The sequence below is a fragment of the Eleginops maclovinus genome, chromosome 6, assembly GCF_036324505.1.
Source record: "Eleginops maclovinus isolate JMC-PN-2008 ecotype Puerto Natales chromosome 6, JC_Emac_rtc_rv5, whole genome shotgun sequence".
Lineage (NCBI taxonomy): Eukaryota > Metazoa > Chordata > Actinopteri > Perciformes > Eleginopidae > Eleginops > Eleginops maclovinus.
In genome coordinates this window covers 103,403-127,250 of record NC_086354.1, presented here as the reverse complement: position 1 = coordinate 127,250, position 23,848 = coordinate 103,403, and the positions used below count along the sequence as shown (strand labels likewise).

At 38.6% G+C, this 23,848-nt stretch overlaps 2 protein-coding genes across 11 annotated transcripts in view; both read right to left on the bottom strand.

Annotated features, from left to right (window-relative positions):
* depdc5 (DEP domain containing 5, GATOR1 subcomplex subunit) overlaps positions 1 to 17,851 on the bottom strand; it is a 36,592-nt gene extending 18,741 nt beyond the window's left edge. For 6 of the 9 annotated variants that reach the window (XR_010166007.1, XR_010166006.1, XM_063885744.1 and 3 more), the window contains exons 1-26: positions 17,595 to 17,851; positions 17,322 to 17,388; positions 17,160 to 17,247; positions 17,011 to 17,057; positions 15,636 to 15,721; positions 15,472 to 15,555; positions 15,337 to 15,386; positions 14,596 to 14,665; positions 13,035 to 13,113; positions 12,892 to 12,953; positions 12,735 to 12,804; positions 10,520 to 10,592; positions 9,876 to 9,979; positions 9,703 to 9,777; positions 8,308 to 8,442; positions 8,114 to 8,175; positions 6,575 to 6,648; positions 6,424 to 6,493; positions 6,291 to 6,327; positions 5,876 to 5,996; positions 4,897 to 5,129; positions 3,651 to 3,851; positions 2,065 to 2,200; positions 1,874 to 1,965; positions 957 to 1,016; positions 384 to 413 (exon numbers count right to left, since the gene is read on the bottom strand). Coding sequence is in view for 7 of the 9 variants with exons in the window: in XM_063885744.1 (XP_063741814.1) it covers positions 384 to 413; positions 957 to 1,016; positions 1,874 to 1,965; positions 2,065 to 2,200; positions 3,651 to 3,851; positions 4,897 to 5,129; positions 5,876 to 5,996; positions 6,291 to 6,327; positions 6,424 to 6,493; positions 6,575 to 6,648; positions 8,114 to 8,175; positions 8,308 to 8,442; positions 9,703 to 9,777; positions 9,876 to 9,979; positions 10,520 to 10,592; positions 12,735 to 12,804; positions 12,892 to 12,953; positions 13,035 to 13,113; positions 14,596 to 14,665; positions 15,337 to 15,386; positions 15,472 to 15,555; positions 15,636 to 15,721; positions 17,011 to 17,057; positions 17,160 to 17,247; positions 17,322 to 17,379 (2,197 nt within the window). In the remaining 2 variants the exon portion in view is untranslated. Of the gene's footprint in view, positions 1 to 383; positions 414 to 956; positions 1,017 to 1,873; positions 1,966 to 2,064; positions 2,201 to 3,650; positions 3,852 to 4,896; positions 5,130 to 5,875; positions 5,997 to 6,290; positions 6,328 to 6,423; positions 6,494 to 6,574; positions 6,649 to 8,113; positions 8,176 to 8,307; positions 8,443 to 9,702; positions 9,778 to 9,875; positions 9,980 to 10,519; positions 10,593 to 12,734; positions 12,805 to 12,891; positions 12,954 to 13,034; positions 13,114 to 14,595; positions 14,666 to 15,336; positions 15,387 to 15,471; positions 15,556 to 15,635; positions 15,722 to 17,010; positions 17,058 to 17,159; positions 17,248 to 17,321; positions 17,389 to 17,594 lie in introns of those variants that run through there. The other 3 variants (XM_063885747.1, XM_063885748.1, XM_063885751.1) reach the window with 2 other exon arrangements.
* Positions 17,852 to 18,290: 439 nt separating this feature from the next.
* Positions 18,291 to 23,156, bottom strand: rab36 (RAB36, member RAS oncogene family). Of its 2 annotated transcripts, XM_063886313.1 has the most exons (11): positions 23,066 to 23,156; positions 22,293 to 22,392; positions 21,147 to 21,238; positions 20,984 to 21,058; positions 20,538 to 20,639; positions 20,380 to 20,444; positions 20,244 to 20,295; positions 19,557 to 19,638; positions 19,384 to 19,474; positions 19,153 to 19,266; positions 18,291 to 19,062 (listed from the first exon to the last, which is right to left on the bottom strand). In XM_063886313.1, exons 2-11 carry the CDS (start codon positions 22,368 to 22,370, stop codon positions 19,001 to 19,003), a joined length of 813 nt encoding a protein of 270 aa, XP_063742383.1. In that variant the 5' UTR covers positions 22,371 to 22,392; positions 23,066 to 23,156; the 3' UTR covers positions 18,291 to 19,000. The 2 variants fall into 2 exon arrangements, with proteins under 2 accessions (XP_063742383.1, XP_063742384.1); XM_063886314.1 differs by lacking the exon at positions 20,538 to 20,639.
* Positions 23,157 to 23,848: the final 692 nt, after the last annotated feature.

Here is a 23,848-nt window from a genome sequence, read left to right as displayed (position 1 = left end):
CGATATAAAGCATGCAGGGGAAATCCGGAAAACTGAAGAATAATAATAAACTTTAACAAAAACAATACATTTCCTAGGACTTTTGTGCTTGGGCTGTGATAAACCTCAAATTCTACTGGATATAAAAAATAGAAATTCTGTACTGTGTCTTGTATACCATCACTATAATGGCAGCCAGAAAAGAGGGCATTGGGACATGCAAAAATTGCTGTTACATAAATTAAGAACTTTGTGTCCCCTTTACTTGCTATTATTTTCCTATCAACAATGCCCCTATTTATACCTCCCTGTGCATCCATCACCACCAAAATAATACAGCAAGGATATACTGTAACTCAACATAATAATATTTCATGGTAACAATAAACATAAATGTCTCTTACAATGTGTCCAGAGCTCAGGAAAGGTGTGATCTGTAGAGTGAATTTAAGAAGAGAAACACATCATGCAGACATACAACTGGTGAGCCAACTCCTAAAAATGGTGTGCAAGAGAGACCTTTTTAACAGAAGGTCCAATTTACAATCAGTCAAGAGAAACCGCCATGCAGAAGTGATATAAACAAGCCACTGTGAATGCAAACAAATCATCGTGAAGGAAAATGATGCTCATTAATCAAAGGATTTGGTCACATTTCGTCATGAGAATTAAGATCAACAGAAGGCCCAGAGAAACAGGAAGGAAAGAGTGGGACAGAAAAAGAGAGGAGACAGAGGGAGGAGGAGGAGGAACCCGAGCCACATGACCTGTAGTTGTTTATACCTGAGACCCCTGGAGACAGACGCCCACAGAAACCTGCCTGCTACAGCAGAGTGACCCTCACAGGTTAAAGACACCGCCAAAGGTTAACCGCCGCTATCACTATGGTGATTACGAATCACAACCCGATCCTGGGGTGTTTTTCTACATACAATTTATTTAATGTTTTTGTTTTCATAGGGGCAAGATGAACTCACTTGGATCGGAGCCATTGAGGGAAACGTCTTCAAATGTGGAGCCGCGGTTGGTTAAGGCTCCTGTACAGAGATCACAATTAGAACAAAGACATAGAAACACAGTAACAACATTTGAGAGGGTGCATCCAACAAATAATATAATTTTCAAGTAATCTGACAATTATTTTCAACTTAAAAAAGAAGCTAATTGAGCATAGAAGTCCAAAGTAAAAATGTTTTGTACAACAGTCTTAAACCATAGACTGTAGCTTTTAAACCCAATTTGATTTTCTGCATACAGTAAATCATATACAAGAAAGAAAAGCAGCAAATCCTCACGTTTGAGAAGCTGGAACCTGTACGTTTATGGCACTTTTTGTTGAAAAGTGACTCAAACATTTGATCTTTTGTCAATATAGTTGGCAATTATTTATTTCCTACCAATTAAGTGACTAACTGTTGTAGCTCTTATAATGGCTTCCCTTATTGAGCTGAACATGGCTCAATCCTCATTTTGAAATGATATGGTTGGTTAATTGTTAAAAAACAATCAACAAAAAATCCAAAACCAGTATCAGCAAAGTGTTAGCACCTCTCACAATATGTTCTGATGTCCCCACCCCCATCTGTAAATCCCAACCCCAAGCTCATTGGTTCCTAATGCAGACTTATATCTATGAAAACAGCTCACAGGTAAATGTGTTTTTATAAAGGCGCAGTAATGTCCTTCACCAGCTAGCCACTAAAGATAGGAAATAATGCATTTGTTGGGGACTATTTTAAGAGGCGGAATGATAAAAGAACATATAACCCAGTGCAACAGTGTGTGTCATTTATAAATTATGCCAACCTTCACTCAAATACATATCTTTAATACCTTTCGTCTCTGCAAATTAAGCATATTTCAGGACAACATTATTTTTGTGTTGACATATCACCACTGTTGTTGCTCCCTGGACTCCCGGTGAACTCCTCCATCCCTCCACCAAGGTAAAGGCTGTTCTCTCCTGCATGCCTAGAGACCGTCCGCCTAGAATACAAAGAGGAATAACAAGCATGCCTGTCTGTGCTTTAAGAAGCATTTCTTTACAAAAGAAACTATGTGTTCAGTGTGGTAGGCGGGTCAAACCTCCCAGTGGCCTCATGATAGGCCAGCTCTAGCAGCTCAGCGGAGGTGTGGGCGGGGTCTCTCTGCTGGCTGCCCTGCAGCTCAGCCATGTTCTGTCGGGTCTGGTGATGGATCTGGATGGCCTCTCCTGAAGGACCTGCAGAACAAAAGAGCTCTCACAGTCTGATCTCTGGATGAATAACAGCTTTACAGCTTTCATTCCTGACTCTGCCCGGAGCATTTGATGCCTTGTGTTTGAAGTGAAGGAAGTCACCAACAATGAGTTCATTGGAATAATTAGAAATTGTACTTTTTAAGATACTTTGTCACAAAAGAAATGTCAGGAGGATATTTTGACACATTGAAGAATCAGCAAGGCAAGAACTTTAGGAGTCAACCTCTGGAGAGTCAAATAAAATGTTGTAAATATCTGTCCAATAGTAGAACAAAAGTATATGATGAATGTATACAAGAAAGCAGCCACTGCTATCCTTAGACCCTGACTATTAAAATATATTTATTACAAATAACCAAACATGAAACAATATTTATCACTTGCATAATGCATGAACTAGAAAATAGTCCTAAAGTATGTCAACATACTAGTCTTTAAGGAAAATGTTAATATACTATGCCAATAAAAAGCACTTTCTTCTCATACTCAGCTGTCAAAGTCAGACAAATCCACTGAGTAACTTCCACTTGATCTGACTAATTCAGACTTTTTTCTTCACCTGTTTTAACATAGAAAGCTGCAAATTGCCATGTGTATGTTCTGGAATAATCTTTAGAAAATCACATTCGTAGTGGTCTGCTCATATCTCACAATATATCAAGCAAAAAGGTAAGCCAGGATAGTCGACATTAAAAGTAAAGGAATCTGTTCCGCAGAATTACACTCTCTACTTCATTTGTGACTTTTGGATTTATCCATTGTTAGTTTTCCAAGGCCAGGACAGGTGTCACAGTATCAAGTCCAACTCCAAGATAAAAGTTTATGAAACAAAAAATTTAAAGAAAAATAGCTGTTATTGCCTTGTTTTTTTTTAACCCTGATTTAGTTTAAAATAATGAAATCTAACATAACTGTCCTTACATGTTTTTAAGATCACCATATGATGCAATAATGTTTTGGGGTTTTGTTGATGCGGTTTAAGGGAAGTGATGATTAAACTGTATGATCGGTTTGGAGGTCACAGTTTCTACTTTTTTATTTTGTCTCCCTGATATATTAACGAGGGTAGGTTAGATAACACCTCTCTATATATCGCAATAGAGTTCACCACCACAAATGCAACACCCAACATAATGACCACACATTAACAAGGTGTGTGTGGTGTGTGGCGTGTGGTGTGTGGTGTTTGTGTATGTGATACAGTTCCGTAAAAAATTAAGAAACCACTGCAGCACTATCAGTTCCTCTGGTTTTACTATTTATAGATATGTCTTTCAGTTAAATGAATTTTATAGTGGTCTCTTCATTTTTTACAGAGCTGTATATATATATGTGTGTGTGTGTGTGTGTGTGTGTGTGTGTGTGTGTGTGTGTGTGTGTGTGTGTGTGTGTGTGTGTGTGTGTGTGTGTGTGTGTGTGCATTCTCCCTCACCGACAGGGAAGGTGTGCATCCAGCGGCGCCGGTTGGAGGTGAGCTTCATGGGCATCCTGGACGGGGTGAAGGGGTTAATGAGTGCTCTCTGGGGGGTGTACCCTCCGGGGCGGATGTGCAGGGTGGACTCAGCACTTCCCACGGTGAACCTGCCCGGAGCACTGGAGTCCCGCTGAGAGTCCATCATTTTCTCCAACAACTCTGAACAACAGCACAACAGAAAGGGAGGATGGAGGGGAGAAAGGAAAAAGGTGGAGCAAACGAAACCCCAGTAAGTGTTTCCCTTTAAGGGGCAATTCAGATATTCTGAAGTGCTGCTGTTTGAGGTACTTATCAATAGTCTGTGTTTCACCAAAGATGAATGGACGAAAACATGGGGCACCAGCTACTCAATGTACTGCTGTTGACAGGGGAAGCAGCTTAAAGGTCTCCTTTAAGTCTGCTAAACTTGAACAATATATTGTAGGGCCATATCTGAACCAAGCATGTCTGTGAAGTGTTTTGCTCAAAATACCAAACAGATCCCCCATTGTAGCATGCCTCATCCCCCTCTATCTCAGCCCTGTTCCTGAAGTGCTGATTCTGTGACTGTAGCTTTAAATGAACTAGCTGCTGCTGACCACGCCCCTTTGGAGCGTCATGATCTCTCCTCTGAAGAGAGTTTTCTACAGGAAGAAACTCAGCTAAACGCTGCCGTGATTAAACGCCATATTATGTTCCAAACTACATCCAGCATTATCTCTGAAACAGTATGGAGCTCAAACGTTTCTCTCTCTCGGTTTACCACAAGGACAGGACCTTTATATTACACATAGTCTCTCCAGTACAGCGTTAGCTCTGAGTGTTAGCGATGCTTGCAAATGTAAACACAGACCATAATACTTCCAAAAGAGAGGGGATTTAGCTCGCAGATGGTATATTGGGGACGATGGGTGGGGACGTGTCAAGTGGGCGGGACGTTGCCAGGAGTTCAATGTAAAGCCAGCCCACATTTCCCTTGTACCCCCGTTTTAAGAGATGTGGGTAAGGAGGAAAAGAAAGGGGGTTGTATTTTATAACACTTTGTGAGTCCACTTACACACCGGGGACACATTTTTTTGTATAAAAGACATAAAAAACAGCATTTTGCATAATAGGGGCAACATATACATAACATATATTTTTTTCAGCTAATACACTGACTCTGGAAAACTACCTTATACAAGTGGACTTGAAAACCTCCTAACTATCCCTCTTGGATAGTTACCTCTGGTGCTGGTGTATCCCAGGGAGCTGCTGACCTCATACTGGACAGGATGCATGCGGGGGATGAGCAGCATGTTGGACACGGGGCCCAGGCTGTCATCAGAGGCCAGGCTGCGCTGTTCCTCCGGCCCTGCAGAGCGGACGGGAGGCGACGCTCCGATGCTCGCACTGACCTCCACCGAGCCCCAGCTCTTCCTACCACTGGTCCCACTAGTCTCTCTGTCTCGACCCATCCTGAGAGACACACAGTCACTTCTGATCAGCAGGGCTGAAGGTCCTCAAGGATAACTCTAGTAGTATCCAAGCAGCATTCCCTGATGCATTAATTCATATTTTGTCCATTTTAATTGACAATTTTTGGCAACATATCAGCTCAATCAAATGATTTTAGAATATACTTTTTCTCTCGTATTACATGGACGATGTACCCAAGCCATTTGGAGTGTCAATATCAAGATTTTGAGCTAAGCTTGGCCTGTTCAATGAAAGAATGCTTCTCACATTATATACAGTAAAACTCCACGTAGCGGAATATGACACGTTATACTATATTAACAATAAATACTCTGAATGAGTTGGTAGCTGTTTTTACCAAACTGATAGAAAACGGGTTGTTCTGTTTTTGTTATGTCAAAAAATAAACTCCAATTCCTGTTTAATGCGCAACATATAGCCTACAGTGTGTGGTGGCATGCTTTGCAATTTTGCCGTTACTGCAACAACTTCCTACTCTCCCCATGACCTGATGTTGCTCGTCCCAGCCTCTGGTGTATGCAGCTCTCGGTTATTAGAGCCGCAGGGCAGCTTGTTGGTGCCAGAGTTGAACCAGTTTTTAGGAAAAAGACCTGACAATGCTACAGAGGAATCGTCAAAAACTGGTTCGAGCGTCAGCTCAAAACCAACTCTGGAACCACCCTGGTTGAAAAGGCGTGTGCTCTGTGTCAAATGGAGACAAGTTGAGAGTAAAGGCAGTGAGGTACCTGAAGTTGGTGCTCCTCTGAATTCGTGAAGGGCCAGGCAGTCTGAACACCTGAGCATCAAAGGCGTCGTAGTCCACCTGAATAGGGAGGCTGTTTTCAGAGTCCTTTGGAGCACACAGAGCTGGAAGAGGATCAGCATCATTAGGATTTATCCTTGGCTCCATTAATATCTGTACCATGTTTTTTTTGGAAATCCTTCCATAAGCTGTGAAGTCATTTCACTTGAGTAATGTCAGGAGATAAACAATGTCAGAGGCACTTATATAATGGCAACAATGAATGTCTAAATAATCCAGGAGATGCTGGGTTATATTTTACAGTGGGGAAACAGGCCATTCCTAGCAAAAAAGGCACCATATAACCCATGTTTCAAGAGATTAGGGAGAGCTCAAAAAGGCAGAGCGTTGGTACTTACTGTGTTCCTTGCTGCTCTTGAATTTCTCAGCATGCAGCTACAAGAAATGTAAACTTAATGTTAAAACATGCAAAAAACTAACTTTTTTAATATATTAAACTCAGACAACAGTGCATTGTATATGTGGATGCACCTTGCGTCCGGCCAGTTTGATTCGAGGAGTAAAGGAGCTGCAAGAGTTCTGACTTTTGGAGGTGTAGAAGCTGCAGGTGCGGAAGAAAAGATGCAAGTTATCCTTTTGCATAGAATTAAAATGTATATTTATTATCAGTTGAATGATTAACCTGTGGTTGATCCAGTGAGGGAGGTTGTAGTCGTCTCCCACACGAGTGTCTCCAGGGGCTGTCCTGTTGTGCAGCTACAGACAGAATGAACAACAGATCCATCAGGTATAACACTTCACACACCTCCAGACCCTCTCTGAATCCCTACTGCTCAGGTGTGTGTCCAGTATGAACAGCAGAAGTGCCATATGTATGAGTGATATCAGAGACAGACTTTAAAGCTGTTGACCTATGCTTTAAAGATCTCTAAAACTCAACATTTAAATGACTAAATCCCAATCAATATTCAATCTTATACCACAACATATACTGTGTATTACATTGATTTATTAACCACTCTTAATAATAAGTAATATACACTTATTTGCAAGTTTATTTGTTGCCATCTAGATAAAACCAGTGGGAAACTGAAGTACCGTACTGAAGTACAAATCTGAGCTACTTCAATTGGTATTTTCAGGTAATGCTACTTTTATCCAAATCCATTTTGTAAGAAAATAGTGTACTACTATTACTCCACTACATTTATCCAGCAGTGTATAAGTAAACCAAAACTTTACCAGCTGCAATATGAACACACTAATGCAGGGGTGTCAAACTCAAGGCCAGCGGGCCAGATCCGGCCCACCACCATGTGGCCTGCAAGAGCTCGCAAAGAATAACATACGTTTATCATGCATTTAATGCCGCGTTATACTTAAAAAAACACTTCATTATTCACTTGAAATATGTTGATCTCTGATTGATGAGATATGATGAGGCTAACTTTATCTCATAAATTCATGGGATTTATGTAACAGAGAAATGTTAGTGTGCACCCAAAGACTTCTGCTTTCAGGGAGATTGTAATTAGGTTATAACTAAAATAATAATAATCCAATGCTGAGCATTTATGTAATATAATTCATTATTTTATATATTATATGTGTATATTTATACTTTACAACCGGCCCTTTGAGTGCAACCATAATGCTAACATGGCCACGATGAAATTGAGTTGGACACCCCTGCACTAATGCCTTATTAACTACAAAACAATTATTTAATATCTATGATTCTAAAATGGCCCATACTGCTTATTGGGTACTTTCAGTTGTGAGTGTTTTCACACTGTACTATGCTTCTTTAACTTAAGTAAATATATACATATATATACAGCCCCAGAAAAAAATTAGAGACCACTCCACATTGTTCTTAAATCTCAATCTCTACATGTATGGCAGCCATTCCAGTGTCTGTTGAATTCCAACACAGAGAAATGTTGTCAGTAGTTGTTGTCAAGAGAAAATGATAATGCTGAAGTGGTTTCTTAATCTTTTCCGCAGCTGAATATTGTGTATTTCTATACAGTAGTAGTCCATCCCATCATTACCAATAAGGGTGGGGCAAGTACCATCTCTCTGCATGATGCAATAACTTCAATAACACAAACTATTGCTCCATCCTAATCCTCACACCTTAACTAGGTCCAACAAACTGCTGACTTCATGTGTGTTTTTTAGGTATAAGACCTAAACATCTACACTCTGAGTGTGTTACCTTGAACAATGGTACAGCGTGTAATGGCTGCTCGCCCATACACACCAAGTCCACTCCGATACCTGAAGAGGGACAAATCACCATCGTCATTGACTTCATGCAGAATATCACATTACATTTATCTGTATATTCAGAGCAAATCACAATTAGTGCAGTCAGAAGCGTGTGTGAAGTGTGTTGGTGTCATCACTCACCGTTGTCAATCATACGCTGCTTGGTAAGAATCATAAGTAGGCGGTCCACTTCAAACACCCCCACCCCCGGCGTGATGACCACCGACATCTGGCCGGTGCGGTCAAAGTTACGGTTGATGTAGTGCTTGTCAAACACTGCGGAGACATGGTCAGGGTCAGCTTTCTAATCTTTAACAGTTAGTAACCTGTGACAGACGCTACATTTTGTTAAAATAATACCTTTGCAAGATGTCCACTTAATTTGTCTAAATTTTGATCAACTTTTGAACTCACGCAGAGAATGAAGCTAGTGTGAACGAGGGGAATGAGTACAGTAAGTATTACCTGTTTATATATTTGATTTAATTTGATCAAAATTCACGAATTTTCCTTTGGTAATGGATCAGGAACTTCTTAAATTAAATATTCCATGCAAGGCTGTTCCCCAAAATGTTTTGAAAATTCAGTAATATTATTCTTTATTCACTCCCATGACAGAATACAGTCAGACAAGAATATCCTTCTCTCCTGAGGTCTAACATGGACACAAAGGAAGGCATTCATTGGTCCATGAAGGAGGCCTAATAACCAGCCTGAGGCTCAGCGCTGCAGTGCATCAATGATCACTATCATAGGTTTATGTAGCGGTGGGACTTTAAAAAGTGAAATATTGATAACATGTTATAACACATATCTTAATATCTTGTAAATGATCCATTATCGAATAAAACAACGCTTATGTACACTTTTCTACTCGTCCTCCCGTCACTTTTATTTCAAATGTAATTCATTGCTTTAAAGAGAGACTTAATGTAAAATCGATTTCACTGATATTCTAAAGATAATATCATTATGAGGAATTATTTTGACCAACAATCATGTAGTGTACATATAATCCTGACAGGATGGTCATGTTATATAAATGTGCCTATTTATCTATAATACAAAAATGGCAAATGGTTTCATTAAACTTGTATTCGTAGTTGTGTAGGGATTCCATGACAGACCAGAACATGTGGGAAACTAAATTGTCTGTTTCTTAGTTTAAAAACCACAAATGGCCAATACATCTAAAAATCTTAAAAACACAAAAAATGTATAAGAAAATGATCAATCACTGATAATGAACACAGGGTGGTCACAGAATTGTTTTGTCAGCAATTCAAACTAAGGAACTTGATAGAATGATAAGATATAAATAATGAATCCCAATAGCATTTCAGTCTGATTATCACCCTGACGAATCGGTTTGATCACAAACACAATTTGGAAAAAGTCACTAAGCCACTTTTTCTCAGATGGGGACATTCATTCATTCATATCTATATTAAGGGGTTTATTCTTTAGATAATATACCCACATTGCACAGCTGCTCTCTTTCTTCTGGGATCAGCTGTGTTGTGGGATTGGACTCACCATTGAAGGAAAGGTTGATGGCCTCCAGGTAGTTTCCTTGAGCAGCAGTTGAGTTGTAACCGGCAGGAAAACCATCTGGCATTGGAGGGGATAAAAAAAAGTAGGAGTTTGGTTACAGAAGGCCCCTGATCCACAGATGTTTTAGTCAGCTGATCACTGGACGTATCCTCTACCTGCTTCCTTCAGCCGCACCAGCACAGGATACTGGATGAAGAGCTTCTTGATGGTGACCAACAGCGACGTCCACTCATCCCGTCTCTCGTTCTGAGCCACCACCCTGAGCACAGAGAAGTGAGGCACAGCATGATCTGCATCCTCTAATAGGTACCTTGGATCCACTCAAGTTACTACTTTAAAAGGTGTGTATATGTTAGGATCTCAGTTTCTGTATTTTTAGTTTACAGTTTTATTTTGAAAAGTATCTTGTTTCTCACTTCCTGTCTTTATTTTCCCTCCTGTCTGATTGTCTGATCGTGCTCACCTGTTGCCCCTGTGTTTCTCCTCCCCCTTCCCAGCTGTTTCTTGTCTTGTGATTACCCTCCTCTGTATTTAGTCTGGTCTTTCCTTTGTGTTCTTTGGCGCGTCGTCGTCGTTGGCCTGTTCCCTGTAATGATTTGGATCTCCCTGGTCAGCCCTCCCTTTTCCACTGATTTGTCTGCGTTTTCATTTTGATACTTCTCCTTTGTTGTACTTTTTTCTGCATTTTGTTATCAGCTTTTGTTATAAATAAAAGCTTGCCCTTTGTTATACGTTTGTACCCCCGCCTCCTCTATTGGTTCTGCGCTTGGGTCCTTTCCCCCCGAACCCCCCCGGTTACCTGTAAAAGTCTTCATAAAAACGTCCGTCTTGATCCTGCCTGATGGAACCTCTCAGGATCTCAGGGAACTCCTCTGAGGGAAATTAGTATTAGTGATAGATGTTTTAATAACTCAGTGTGCTTTACAACCAGTACTGGAAGAACTAGTTGTGTTACAATACTATGATACTTAGTACTTTTTACTTGGGTATTTCCATTAATCTCATTCATACTTCTACTCCGCTGCAATTTGAAAGCTAATATTGTACTGTTCACTCCTCTACTTTTGTGTCAAAACATTAGATACTGTTAATAAATATTACATACAGTATGATTAATATAAATTATAAACCTAAGGAATGTTGGTCAATATTATGGATTTAGATACCTTGCAGTTAAAAAAGTCTGTTTGTACAGTGTGGATATTGATAACATTATGAAAATTGATAACATCAACCAAATGCATGTCCTTTTGGTGTCCAAGGAGGACAGGAACACTTATCACAGGTGCAGTTATGTAAGCATCTCCACCAGGCTTGGAATTTCGTCATTTTAGGGGCAAAGCCCTTTGGCCTTTTGTGTCACAAATTTTTTAGGGCACAAAGGCCATTTAGGGAAAAATTGACATGGATGACATGGAAAACAAATTACTTTTTTACTAAACTGCGCATTGAATAGAGTAGTTGTTCATTCAATGTGTGTGGCAAAAAATAAATCACAAGTGGAGCAAAGCGCTCGCAGCCCCACTGAAACATCATCTCATAAGTCAGAGCTGATTGGCTGTAGGTGTGTGTGCGAAAAGTGTAGTTATGAAGAGGAGACAAGAGGGCTTAGACTACATCACCAGCGGTAAATAATACAAACAGAACATGAAAGATGTTGACCATGTACTGGAGCTTTGGTGAGCGGAAGTATAGTTTAAGTATCGATGGCTATTGTAACCACGGTGACGAGTGTCTGTGTTTTCCTACAGTCTTTAAGTTTTGCTTTGTGATAGCGCTCTTTACTCCATGTATTAAAGTACAAAAAGCCTTTATATATCTAAGTTGTTCGTGCCCCACCAGTTTTGTACATATAAAAACGCCACTGGGTGAGGAGAAGGGAGGTTCCTAGAGAGAGAGAGAGAGAGAGACGGGGGAATGCTATGAGAGAGCTAACGGTATATGTGTGTGCGAGTGATGATTGAATGATGCGATGATGACACGTGAGGTGTGCGTAACCAATCCAAGCTACAAGGACTAATGCAGTCCAGAGCCCAGACCACCGCTCTGACACTTTTAAAGCAACGTCGAGATTTTAACAGTAACAGGGCACAACAGCCATGGTGGCCGTAAGACGTACAATTATTTTCGGGGCATCACGGCCAGACCGAGGGGCAATGAAGGCCATGGCCGTCATGGCCGCCTTGAAATTCCCACCCTGATGTCAACGTATGTTATTGTTTTTATGTGTATGTCTGTTTAAAAAAAAAAAGTCCACCTATACCAGCAACAAAATTAAATAGAATTGTAGTTATATATTATTTTATAATAATTATGAAAATTGATAACAGTTATATATTATTGTATAATAATATACATATAACTATTTATGTTGTATAGATAAATATGTTATTCTGAAAATGTTCATTCTTCTTTTAATTTTGCTACTTGAAGTTTATATTGATGATAATACTTTTACTTAAAAATAAATGCAAAAGTTTTACTTGTAACAGAGTATATTTACACTGTGGCTTTACTACTTGTACTTTTAGTTAAAAGAGTATTCTTGTTTTCTTCTCACAAAGTACAATTACTTAAGTACTGTAATTTAAGTATTTTCTTTGGTCATACTGGTACTTTATTTGAGTATTTCTATTATATGCTTCATTATACTTTCCCTCCAATGCATAAATACACATTCACTTATAAATATGGTTTGATGTAGTAATTTTATAATAGTAAATTGCCTCACATTTGACAAATAACAACATTTAAATGATCTTACATGTATTTGTAAGCAAAGATAATATAATGTTCTTAAAAATATAATACTTTGAAAAGACCCACTGTAAATAATGGGTACTTTACTTTTGATACTTTAACTGCATTTGGCTGATAATAATTCTGCACTTCTACTCATATTTTGAAAATCAGGACTTTTAGTTATAATAGAGAATTTACAAGTCAAAGAATTTCTACTTTTACTGAAGTAAAGGATCTTCTTCTACCTCTGGTAAGAACATATGAACACTCACCAACAGTCTTGGCGTTGTAGAATGTACGTGAGAAAAGTACCACTGTCACCTCATGACTGCAATTCTTCTCCTGTGTCAACATCAAAACATCGCTGTTGTTTCATATTTGAAAGAACATGTTATAACAAATGAGAAAAAAAGGAAAGAAATCACAAACCTTCCACTTGGCGAACAGGTCCGACAGGAAGCCATTTACAGCCTTCTCAAAGTACAGATCACCTGAGAGCAGGACGTTAATATTACTGAAGGTCATACATAAACAGATGAAAGCTGCTTACAAATCAGAGAGGCTCCACAAACCATAGATGTCAAAGTCCCACATCTCACAGCTCATCTGGATGAAAATGTACACCATGGCAGACGTGGACCTGAACACCACCTGGCTCACAAGGTCAAGACATTAAAGATGAGTGAGTGATGACTGAAATAAATAAAAACTGCAGTGAATATCTAACTGTCAAAGGAAGTCCGTTCCTATGTGTTGTAACATGATCCTTTAATCGGCACGTAATCAAAACTTTTGGGGGGCACCTGTAAAAGCAAACAAGCATTTCAAACAAACGTATATCACTCTCTCACAATGTGTTGAATCGCACCATAAGTTGTGGTGCCAAAAAGGTGAATACTGCTCATTATGTACTAGGATTAAACATCTTGCTTTTTTTCTAACTCTAATCTATTCTAGTGTATTTTATGTGACTAATGTTCCTTTTGAAGCTAAGTAAGCACATTCTCACAGTCCATTTTATTGACTATTTGTGTTTATTTATTGACTTCATCATCTCTACCAGGGAAAGCAGGTTAATATGTGTATACATGTGTTTCTGTCCACAGCTGATCTTGCATGCCATTGGACCAATCACATTGTTTGATCAGGGACCTCCCATGTTTGCTGTGAATTACAATTGGTGAAAACATGTAATTGGTTGTTTACACCATCTTTGAACGCTCACTCACTTCTCCTAACCCGCCTGCAGGGGCAACAATCAACAATTGCTTAAGAGGCAAAAGACATTTCCAGCACTCTACTGCCTAAAAGCAGGCCTTCACTGTGATTTTGATGTGGCTCAAAAAATGACACCAATAGAGGGTTTGCTCTCATTTTTATGGAGGCGTCTGCAGAATAATTCCATACCTGATTTTTTACGGTCCACTAAAGTAAGAGAGAACATGAATAGATCTGTCGGTATGATATATGTCTGTCTTCCTTCAGGAGTATTCCCCTTCCTGCACATCGTCAGCTGATCTGCCAACCATCACTCCGTCACTATGAGTGCTAGGTCTTTCAGCTTCCCCCCCACTCAATCACTACATTCAAGTCCCACCTCATAACTCACAAGTCTACTCACTCATGTTCCTGTCCTTGTCCCCTGTCTGTTAAGAATGTCTCTTTCGGCCCCGGCCGTGCACAACTGGCTGGGGCACCTGCACCGTACGCCGGCAACCCGGGTCGATTCCCAACCCGTGGTCCTTTCCGGATCCCACCCCGACTCCCTCTCCCACTTTCCTGTCACTCTCCACTGTCCAAAAAGCCCCCCAAAAATATCTTAATGTTTTGCTTTTTCAAACCTGTTTTTCTTAAATGAACTGTATGGTGTTCTTGGGTTTCATGAAAGGAGCCTCCAAATAAAATGTAATATCATTATTATCATCATCATCATCATCATCATCATCATCATCATTATTATTATCATTATTATCTGTAGAATATTACAGAAGTACAGGTCATATTGATTTAGTTTGTTACTCATGTATGAAGACAGATTAAAAAGAACCAGTCCAGGGAGAGATTAATATAGATTGGGTTTACTTCAGGTACTGTTGTGCTGTTGGTACGTATCAGCTTTCAAACTGCTCTTACCCTGGTGTCTTCACTGATGTACCCACAGGTCACTTTCTCTCCCTTCACCCACAGTTCACTGGCCTGGGCTCTGCACAAGGAGAAAACAGCATGAGATTGCATGTAGTGACACACACATTATAAAGTTATCATCATCACCATTGTATACAAAGAAAGCAAGGGACAGCTGGGATAAAAACAAACAAAATACCACTGTCTTATTAAGCCTCTAGGTTGCTTTTTTGTCCTTCTACTAATTCAGTGCAATATTAATACAGAGAACTAATGAAACAGACAATCAAAAACAAAATGAGTAGAAGCGAGAGGGCAGAAAGCATAACACATAAAGAAAATAGCCCTCCCGTTAGTCATCCAGTTTAAACGTTTCTGGTCAGGGACCCAAATATTACAGCATTTTAACTGAAAATGTACAGTAGGAAAAGGATATTCATGTGTGTATGTATATAAATACACATATATAAACCAAATTCTATATAAACATACACTTATATACAGCACGTACACATATACGAACAAATGACTAGGGCAAAAAGAAAATACAATACCGAATCAATGAAAAGCAAAAGTAAATAAAGGAAAAAATAAAGAGGTATTTAAATTTGCACATTCTATTCTAACTTAAGGATCCAACAAAATCACAGATCTCTTTGCACATTTTATTAATCTTTACTTTTAACGTAATGTCACCCTGAATGCCTTTATTGTAAACAGAGAGTAGAGAATAAAATGAATGCTCAGTACCTGATTCCTGCAAACTCCACTTTCTGCGTCACATAAGCACATGTGCTCACCTGGAATCAAAATGATAACACTTTAATCCTCACATCATTTTGGCATTTCACATTATATCCAGATATTATCCTTCTCATGTCCCACCAGACTCTTTTTGAGCCTCCACATGTCTCCTCTGCCAATGTACTGGTCCTTGAAGGTCAGCTCCACCAGATCCAGTGTTACATCCTGCAGAAAAAAGCTCAACTATGAGAGGTTCTGTTCGCTGAGAGAGAGAGTGGAGACGAGATGGGTCGCAGTCAACATACCTTTGGGTCCACAATGCTAACAATGACATCCTGGTAAGCACGCAGCTTGAAGGCTTGTGCTACAGTCTGATCCACACTGATGGTCTCTGGATAAGAACACAAGAAATCAAGATATTAGTTTAAGACATTAAATGTTATTACTATAATGTTATCACAATTTTACAGTGGTGGAATGTAACTCAAGTACTGTACTTAAGTGAAAGATATAGGTACTTGAGTATTTTCACATTAAGCTACATTATACTTTTACTCCAATACATTTTGTAGGCAGATGTTGTACTTTTTACTCCACAACACTCATTTTAGATATTTCATTACTAACTCCTTTGAGGATTTAGATTATCAATATAAAATGTAAATTAGAAATGATTAGATAATATATAACGCTAAAATGGCCCATTCTGCAAAATGAGTACCGTAATGTATATTTTAATTATACTTTTGTACAATTTTTAAAGCAAGACTTTTACTTGTAACTTTAACTTGAGTAGTGTTACACTGTAGTGTTGCTACTTTTACTTAAGTAAATAATCTGAGTACTTCTTCAACCTCTGCTATTCTATCTGTTGGAAAATACTTTCATCAATTAAAAGTAAAAAACATTTGGTTTTCTTGCTCTAAAAATCTACCCTTTAAACACTTGTAGCATCCCCGATGATGGGCGAGACATATTCCATAAGAACATCTAAAGCAGTTCTAATTCTTTTTGGATAAGAACTAAATAACAATCATGGATAATGAACAGGTAAGTCAACCATCACAAACATTTGCATGGTATAGAGTATGGACTGGTTATAATAACAGAGCATTTACAATCAATTTATATGTATTTACTGTGTTTAATTCATTTAGAATCAGAATCTGGTTTATTTTAAAAACTATTGTAAAATCCAGAAATATTTTTAAAATGTTTACAGGAGATATAAATACAAAAAGTCATTACAACAGGAATATGAAAATGTACTCAATTGAAAAATTAAATATGTGCAGTCATCCCAACTGGTAGCAGCTGCGGGTTAACGAGAATGTGCAACATTACAGAGGAATTTGAAATGTTTACAGTACGAAACATGACAAAAAGAGAAGGAATAACAATAACAACCTTTATTTACTTTTCTGCCAATTATTTTCACAATTCAATCAGTTCATTTTTATAAAATGACATTAATTTAAAACCTTTTTGTTACTTCCATATTGGTAATAATGCTCATAAGTTTCATAAACCTTAAGATTAGGTTTACAGATTGTTTTTTTACAACACTTCAAACCCCTGTTCATTAATATAAAAATATCAAATGTATTTGATCTAGCCTAATATCATTTTAGAGTTATAGCAAACATGCAAAGTTAAAGTGTTCGATCATAATGCCTTTACCTTTCTGGAGGTCCTCTTTTAGGCTCTTCACCTGAAGCAGAAGAGGACTGGGGGTAAAAAAGAAAGAGACATGACCAGATTATAAACTCAGTAGTGCAACAATATGTAGATGAACATTCAACAGCAGTCTGCTCATTATGAAGTCTCACCTGTACTCATCTGTGGGGTGTGCAATCTCGATGATATCCCTCAGACTGACTTGAGGGAAAACCTTTGGGTTGACAACCAACTCATCATCTGCCCAGAGGAAAAGCTCATTTGTAAAATAATCTTACAGAAATCACATTGTATGAATTAGTGTTATTACTTACCACTTCCACCAAAGCCTTTCTTGTGCAGCACAAGCTTATATGATTTATTGGTCTTCATAATGAACAGCTGGAGATAAAAAATATTCAGTTATTATGTGATTTATTAAAGTTGCAGGCAAAAACGAATTAGTATTTTTATTCTATATCACAAACTACCATAAATTAAAGAGGTATATTTTTGTATTAATAATATTATATTAATTAGAGTATTCAATAAAACATCAGGGTTGATCGGTTAGACCAAGTGCACGAATAATATAAATATAACAGTACCTCAGCAGGCTCTTCTCAACAACTCGAGCTCCTTTAGCAGCACAACCTGCCCTGGGATGTTGACATTATGCTAGTTTAGCTTGTGTCTCATTTAAGAAGCCTTACAGCGACTGAACTAATAGAAACGTACATTAGCACCAACGTTCCGATAACTATTTGCCATGGAGATACATATACATAGTTCGAATAACTTGTAGGTACGGGTTTAACGTGGAAATAGAAAGCAGCTAACTAACTAGCTAGCTACCACTGGTCGCATTTCCTCCAAAACATGGACATGTGAGATGTGATTGGTTAGTTGCGGGTCTGAGAGTGCTTAGTGAAACAAGAGGGCTCACTCCGCTTTTTTTACATCTTCGGTAAGATTAAAAAGTATTTTTTTCTCGGTTGAACCCATCCATGAATTCTTCCATATTCCAAACATACAAGACCTGTTGCCTGATAATATTTACATGTACATTAAACAAATCTGCATGTTCCAATTTAGGGGTCATACAACTATGATGTGATGCATAAGTTAGTTCATTCATCTTTGTTTACATATAAGGACCAACTAATTAATAAAGGCAAACATGTATAAACATGTGTTGTTTTACAGAGGAAAGTCCTCATCATTAAGGAATACATTATGAATGTTGCTTGTGAACCTTGTATAGCATGACATCATTTTAAATATAATCATAACAGAACACTTCAGACAGCTGATAAACCACTTTATTTGATGACAAAATATTTATATTTTTTTATTATTATTTAAATGCACAGCTGCTATCATCAGCTAATGCTCCAATAAATCAAGATGTTACTTTAAAAATGGCATCATAAATGTGTAACAATTTTATCTGTGAATTTACACTTTTATTAAATAAAAGTAAACAATACTTTCATTAAATCTTTATCCCCCACAATAAGATGTAAGACATATTCCACAACAATACTGTATAAAAGAACAAACACTATGACAGTAGCAAAGAATATCTAAAGCGCCCACACAAGGGTTTTTGCCAGTGGTATTATTGGCCGGTCCCATGGTGGTAGTTTGTATTTTGCAGAAAAAGACCAATACTACATGAGAAGACCACAAACCAAAATGATTCATTTTAGTTTATAAGCCTTATTTAATGTTTTATGTTAGGTTTCCCATGATTTAAAATATTCTAGATGAAATACTGACAACTATCCCATTACAACGTCAGATTCATTCAATTTAGTATCAGCAAAAGAGACCGGCTTCCATCAAATAACAATTGGCTTCCAGTAGCTCTTACTGGTACTGAACCTTTTGCAAACATCAGAATACATAGCAGTTTCTGTGATTTCAATGGAGCATGTCCTAAGGCACTTTTCAGACCAGTAAAACAGTCAGTGATTTTCAGAATAAAGCATTTTGAGAGTTCCTCCGTTCATCAGCAGCAGGTTCTCTTTGCGTCTTGCTGCGCCGCCTCCTCCAGGTTGGCCCGATCTGATTCTGTCAACACAAAGATTAAGGTCAATTTAATAAACCTCAATGCTTTCATTATTAACATCTCTGCTCTTTAGGAGCTGTGTTATTACTTACTGATACTATTTCCATGTCCGATGCTAGCAGGGGCTCCATTCTCCATGTTCTTCAGCATGCACTTTTCAAAGGCCAAGGCTGCCACCCTGAAGAAAAAACCCTGCACGTTCTCCCCTGAAAATAACGCAATATGTGTACTTTCTTACAGTGGTGGTTGCATTGACCAGAGTATTTGTATTCTTGTTTTCCTAAAGCACTATAGCAGTGACAAGTATGAGCTCTTGGTTTTACCTGTTTTAGATGAAACAGCCCAAAACTCTGCATGCATTTCTGTTGCTATCCTGATGGCATCTTTTTCTGTTCGCTGTCTTTCTTCTAAAGGCTAAAGAAGGAGAGAGTTGAGTAATACAAGAAAAATGTGTTGTGTGCATAATAAACATCTACAATAAATAAAGTATATTCACCAGCAGGTCACTCTTAGTGCCAACCAAGAAGATGAAACAGGAGTGAGGTTCATTTTCTCTCATGGCCTCCTCCAGCCACTGGCTATAAAAAACAAAACAAAGCTCTTACATTGTTTTAATGTAAAACATGCCCTTCCAGTTTCAGGTAGTATTTGAATCATACTGTATACAGATGCCTGTGACCCTGTAAATGATAAGCATTTACAGATAATGGATGTATGTTAGAGATTTTTATACACATGTAATACTCCTGGTTCCAGAGCTCTAAATCACCACCAACGTGTACTCCAGAGATTCCTAATATGAACAAACTAAAACAAAAGTCCTATCAAGTCTTAATTGCCGAGACTATGACTTACACAATAAATGTTACATCTAGATACTTAGTTCTGGGAAATGAACTTGAAAATTGAATGAAGATAGCTATCATTATTGACAGATATGGTACGGTGATACATTGTCACTTTTTTTTGTTTCATTTTTAATTTACATTGCTACATCCCAGTGTGTGACTACACTTGCTGGCTGTTGATTTTAATGATAACATTGAAATATTGCTGTCTGCTGACTGAGTGGTAGCTTTGCCATTCATTATCTGATGTTGTAGATGTCTAAAGGAAACACTTTTGTCTGTAGGTAAGGACTGGTGGCTGAATTATCCAGATGATAAGGTTGAATCAGACCTACCATGTATGATCGAGGGACTTTATGTCTGCCATGTCAAAGACTGTGATAATGACTGGAAAAGACAAACAAAAAGATTCAGCATTATTAGTTTGCACTAGGTGACATGAAAACTGGTCTCACCATCAGATCGACTTACCCTGAGCTCCTCTGTAGTATGCAGAAGCGATGCACTTGAATTTTTCCTGCCCAGCAGTATCCCAACTAACGAAAGAAAAGTACATAAGAAAGCCAAAAAACTAAAAGTAATCAGAAGGCACTGTACATGTATGCAGAATTTCAAATTAAACTACTCACATCTGAAGGGAGAAAGGCACTCCCGATATCTCAAATCTCTCGATCTCAAAGTCCACACCTATGGTGGCCTTGTAGTCTCTTTCAAATACATCCTTACAGAACCTGAAAAGGGCAGTTTAGAACCCACACTCACAATAGTGTGCCACCAGATTTGTTTAGAATTCTTCTACTTTTTTTTAAACTAAATCCCTTACTTTCCTATAAGTGCAATCAGTTGGTTACACAAGAGTGTAGTGGACATCCTATATAGTCAAGAAAATATGTTCACAGGTTTCTGCATCAACAGGGTTTCCAACCTTTTCCAGTCAGGATGAATCTGATTGGTTGTAAGATGGTTAGCAGCACGGCGAAGCCGCTTCACTAAATGAAGAGGTCACTCGCCATATATTGTCGCCATACAGTTATATATATAGGTTACATCTTTATTGGCTAATTGTTGTTTGTACCTATTAATGAGGCAGGTCTTCCCCACATTCAGGTCTCCAACAACCACCACTTTTGACATTTTCTGGCGGTCCCATCTTTAAAGAAGACAACAGGACAGTGAGATGTTAAAGCTTTCGATTTGATGTTAATATATCATGCACTGACACAAAGCAGGAGACTCACGGCTGACGGCTGGTGGTTCCGTCTTTACAGGCTGCTTTAGCCTTAGTGTCCCAGTCTTTCTTCAGCTGCAGAGACGCATTAGGTGTGTAGTACTACAGAAGGACACAAATATATATTAGTGACATTTATTTTGCCATTAAATATAACTTATCAAAAGACTATGAGAGGCTGTACTGATGCTAAGCAGTGCTCTGAGATAAATGCTACATGCTAACAATGCCAGGGCTCACATGCAGATGTTAGCCGGGTTTTTTTTCTTCCCAATTTGGGATCAACAAAGTTCATCTTATTATTTTAGCAAGGGCATTGATAGCATGTTAGCAGATAGCTGGTATAATGTATAACATATTTAGAGGTTAAAATCCTAACGTTTAATAATAAAGTAACACCCAAACTAAACAATTTATGTGATGCTGATGCTAAATGAAAAGGAAAGGGATCTCATTCAACTCAAGTTCATCTTGAGTGGGACATTCATGTTTGTACCACATGTGAGAAATCTAGATCAAAACCACGAATAACCTAATAGCCGGTTCACGTCCCGACTGGACCAAAAAAATGGAGTGAGCTGGTAACTGGAGAGGTGCCAGTTCTCCTCCTGAGCCACTGCCGAGGTGCCATTGAGCAAGGCACCAAACCCCGAAACTGCACGCTGGCGCCGGCCACCTGGCAGCCTCCCTGCTCTGCCACCTCTCCTGCATGTGTGTGCTTGTGTTTGTGCATGTATATCATCTGTGCATGTATATCCTCCCTGTGTGTAATGTGTGTAAACACTACAGAGTGGGGAAAGAAATTTCCCTGTAAGGGAAGTAAGTATAGCTTCTTCTTCTTCTTCTTCTTCTGAATGGTTGCTCTACAGATAGTCAAAGGATCACTAAATTCTTAAAGATAAGTTCTCTGGAAGCCATAAATACCTGATGTTGGGTAGCTGACTTCAACAGCCCATAATGAACCTGAGAGCAAATATCTGACACTGATTTCACTTGGTTAGGCAGTCAGTTAGAAGAAGTCACATGTTTCCAAACAAACATCAGACCCCCGCTTCTCCCATTCCAACGACAGTGATCTCACTTTAAAAGAAGGGGTTCCTTTGCCCAGGATTTAACTGGATCTGACCATTGTCACCTTGGAGAAAGCAGGACGTACCTTTGGAAATTCCCAGATGACCCTGTCTCTGCTGATGGGTGGTGGGAATGGAATCTTCCCATTCCTGTTATCCTGCATGACAACCTGGAGGAGAGACAACCTGGAGGAGAAAATGCGTAACAGGGGTTAGCCTCATCTAATTCAGTCTAACTCCAAGCTCTTCTTCTATGTGTGTGTGCATTTTTTCTAAAGACATATGTTCTCTGAACCAAACACAGCATTAACATCGGAGCATCAATCATGTCCCAATACTGATTCTCATTTAACAGAGATGGTTCATTGGCATAATACACATAAACAGACACAAATGACCTTTTATTGTATGTATTACAGACTGAAATGAACAATGAAAAAATACTATTCAAGCTGTTAAGAATGCACAAATGTTAAGTTATTTGGTATAGGATCGGAATTGAGGTATTTTGTCTGTAAAATAAAAGCACGTTGACAAAAGTGGATTCCGAATTATTAATTGATTCTTTAATACCACAAATGATGTGTTATGTACTGATTTTCAGTGTTGCTTATGTTTTCCTCATGAAAAAACCCGCATTAATTACAAGAAAGCTGTATATACCGGGATGAACGGTTTTACTTTGAAAGTCCTGGATGGGATTCATGTTGTGTTAGCTCACCGTGAGACTAGCAGCGAGGAAGCTACAACAACCAACTCCATTACATTTTATTTCACATATGTCGCCTTTACTTTCTCAGAATGACGGTCTGTTACACTGTGGTTCAATTCACAAAGACTGTGAGTGTCTTGTACTCACCCCAAATGAAGTCACAGAATATATATCCGCGGTTCCTTTCACCGTGTCGCTTGCTGCAGTGGCGAGTCCGGACGCTGTTTGATGAGGAGCTAGTTTCCATGACAACCCCACTGTAGCGCCTGTACCACGTGATAATTGGACTTTTCTAACCTATGGTTAAAAGTGGGACCCATAAATCTTTATCAAAGCAAATAATCAGAGGAGGAAGAAGTACTCGGATGTTATACTTGAGTAATTGTAGCAATACCTAATTGTGTTAAAATACTTTCTTACATTTAAAGTGCTGAATTCAAAATGTTCATTAAATAAAGGTACAAAGTATCAGTCCATCCATCCATCTTCTCCCGCTTCTCTGTCAGGGTCGCAGAGGTAACAGCTCCAGCAGAGAGCCCCAAACTTTCCTTTCCCTGGCCACATCAACCAGCTCTGACTGGGGGATTCCAAGACGCTCCCAGGCCAGCGAAGAGATATAATCCCTCCACCTGGTCCTAGGTCTACCCCTCGGTCTCTTCCCAGCTGGACGTGCCTGGAACACCTCCCTAGTACCAAAAGTGAGTACTTATTATCCGTAAAGGTCCATTTCATAATCGTAAATGACTGGATTGTGATTATTGATGTTAGTGTGTTTGTCACAGCTGGTAAAGGTAGAGCTAAAGGTAGAGTTAAAATTTGAATTATTTTAAATACTGCTTTATGATATTTTAACCTATAATTATACATAGGTATTTCAATGATTCATTTGCATTAGCTTATCATTTGAATCTAAACAAATACTAAAAGCTG

What these genes read in the sequence shown, in the direction of transcription:
- rab36 (XM_063886313.1), bottom strand. Translation starts at nt 22,370, where the DNA reads ATGCAGGATAACAGGAATGGGAAGATTCCATTCCCACCACCCATCAGC. An exon ending in TCATCTGGGAATTTCCAAAG is followed by an intron (nt 21,239 to 22,292) that starts GTACGTCCTGCT and finishes GTCCTTCTGTAG; the next exon opens with TACTACACACCTAATGCGTC. An exon ending in GCACTAAGAGTGACCTGCTG is followed by an intron (nt 19,475 to 19,556) that starts GTGAATATACTT and finishes CTCCTTCTTTAG; the next exon opens with CCTTTAGAAGAAAGACAGCG.